This window comes from Sinocyclocheilus anshuiensis, unplaced genomic scaffold, assembly GCF_001515605.1.
Source record: "Sinocyclocheilus anshuiensis isolate Anshui unplaced genomic scaffold, SAMN03320099.WGS_v1.1 scaffold436, whole genome shotgun sequence".
NCBI lineage: Eukaryota > Metazoa > Chordata > Actinopteri > Cypriniformes > Cyprinidae > Sinocyclocheilus > Sinocyclocheilus anshuiensis.
Window position 1 is genome coordinate 2,255,596 of NW_015560618.1, and position 2,472 is coordinate 2,258,067.

At 35.0% G+C, this 2,472-nt stretch overlaps 1 protein-coding gene across 2 annotated transcripts in view; it reads right to left on the bottom strand.

The window, feature by feature from the left end:
* The window catches only part of LOC107681713 (BMP/retinoic acid-inducible neural-specific protein 3-like), a 25,708-nt gene that overhangs the window by 5,052 nt on the left and 18,184 nt on the right, over nucleotides 1–2,472 (bottom strand). For both annotated transcript variants that reach the window (XM_016478028.1, XM_016478029.1), the window contains 2 exons: nucleotides 2,096–2,201; nucleotides 1,560–1,796 (listed from right to left, as the gene is read on the bottom strand). In XM_016478028.1, the coding sequence (XP_016333514.1) occupies nucleotides 1,560–1,796; nucleotides 2,096–2,201 (343 nt within the window). The remainder of the gene's footprint in view (nucleotides 1–1,559; nucleotides 1,797–2,095; nucleotides 2,202–2,472) is intronic.

The window sequence follows — 2,472 nt, forward strand, 5'->3', positions numbered from 1 at the left end:
AATAAATTACAAGAAAATACAACAGGGTCTGCATTTTTTTTTACTTGGATTTCAGCTGCGTAACAAGAACATGACCAATTTAAGTTTATAGGACAACTAAACTATCAATTTAAACAAAAATTTACCGTCAACTACAGACGTTGCATCCATCGATTCCGCCATGTTTCTCATTGACACGCCCCCAACTCGGAAACTCGGGGTTTAAAGAAAATTTCGAGTTTCCCACTCGTAATAACGACTTTGTGGTGGCGTTCATGTGCGTTCAACTCGTAAATACGATCTATCCGATATGACTTGAACGCACCATTATTTGACTCTTTTCCCGATTATTTTCTCTTCCAAATCACCTACAAGCTCTTCCTTCATGTTGTTTGTTGACATTCTGTGTCCGTGAGTTTGTGTGAGAAAGTAATTTCGGGTGTGAGCTGATCGTATAATTGCCACATGTAATCTGCGATTAACAGTACTTTTTACATTATTATTGTTTATTACATGGCTTCTGGAATACTTGATTTTGATTGGTCAATATGGTCATACAGATCATGAAACCAACTAGCTCTCTTTAGTTTCGTACAAACGGCGCCATCTTGCGTCTCAATTATCGACAATAGTGAAAATGACCTCAGAAGGCTACTGTAATATATTGTTTGTCTTGTTGCTACACTGCAAAAAATACTTTTCGAAGTTGAAAATCAATAAAAAAAATTTACAGTACAAATTTCACGTTTAATTAAATGTGCTGCTTGCTGTTTTTGTAATTGTTTGTGAAATTACTAGCAATAGTTGAGTAAATTGTTTCTACAACTGTTTGTTTGTTTATTTATGTATTTATTTTAGTGTAGGCCGATTGTGCATTGTAACAAATTACGTTTTTCCTAGCGAACCTAAAGATAACAGGTGAAATGATAGAAAAATAAATGTATAATTGACAAATAATTCATATAAATATTTACATTTATAAATAATTCAACATCAATAAAATCAATATTTATTTATTTTCGTGAGTAGCCATCAGTGCTATTTTAGTATTATTTATATACTGTTATAATATTATTATTAATATTTTAAATTAGCTTTAGTTCTTCTATTTTGTTTTCATTTTAATTTCAGTTTCATTTTTAGTTGTTTTTGTTTGTGCTGTTGTAATTCTTAACCCGTTTATGTTTAGCTTTTAAATTATTTTCATTATATGAATGATTAATTTGTAAATAATTTTCAGTAACTTAAATTTACTTAAATGTATTTTATTTTTGCCAAAGCAACATTTCTACTCTTCGTTTAAATTTTTTCCTCTAATATTTTTGGTTATTTTATTATTAAAAATGAAAGATTTTATAATATTTTAGTAGTTAACAATAACAACACTTTTAGATATGCAATAAACAGAATAATGTACAGTCAGCTGGTCAATATTGCAAAATAAACCCCTTACATAAGAAAATGGACACATTTAAGTTGGTTGACCAAGTCTTGCTGGTTAGGTTAGTTAAGCAAGCTAGCAGCCTAATGGGGACGATAATGTCCCATGAGAAAAAGAGAAACACAAGAAGTTTTGGCACCTGAGTCCTGAAATTCCTGGTTCTCCTGCCTCCAGGCCTCCCTCATGCTCTCCAGGTAGTTTTCCTGGGAACGGATATCAGCCTCCGGGCAGTTACACTGGGGAAACTCCTTACCGCACTGGCACCAGCAGTCATTGTCTTTGCACACAAATTGGCCTTCAGCATTGCAGCCTATGTAGCCTAAGGCCGCCTGAACAAAGTTGCTTCTTAAATAACTAGGCAGGATAGCCTGAAGTCCTGGAAGGAGAAAGACGGAAGTGTGAGGTAGACCACACATGCCTCCACTTTTCCAGTACGGCTTTATTCTTGTCAGTTGCTAAATCCTTTAATCTCATTAGCAAGCACAGTCAACTATCAACATTCAAGATTTGTGTATAATTAGCAGGCTAATTAGACAACGGCGGCATCAAGGCTTTGATCATGTAGCTATACCACGGCTCATCACACAAGCACGACCTCTGGAAAACACTTTAGAATCAGCGTCAGGACGAGAGGAAGTGTTTTGAGAGGAAGTGTGGGATTGTGTACTTCTTTACCTTGCAACTGAACTTTGTTCTCGTGGCTGTGAACCAGAACGGAGCTGACAGAGTCGAGGTTGTCATAGTTACTGCAGCCCAAAGGGCCTGTCCTGGTCTCTGTTACCTGGAGAGAGTGACAAAAGCAATTATTGTCTTTGTCTAATAAGTTAATTGAAGTGACTTGTAAATATCAAACACATCTGATCAGTGGGTGAGTGCTTTTCAATGTAACCATCTAAATGATCAGCACCAGGGATCCTACACCTTTTGGCTAATGAATATCCACAACTTTTTGAAATATAATTTCCTCACAACAAACTATTTTAATTTGGTGTAGAAACAATTTTCACTCAGAAATGGCTGGTTAACTTTGCAAAAAAAAAAAAAAAAATAAA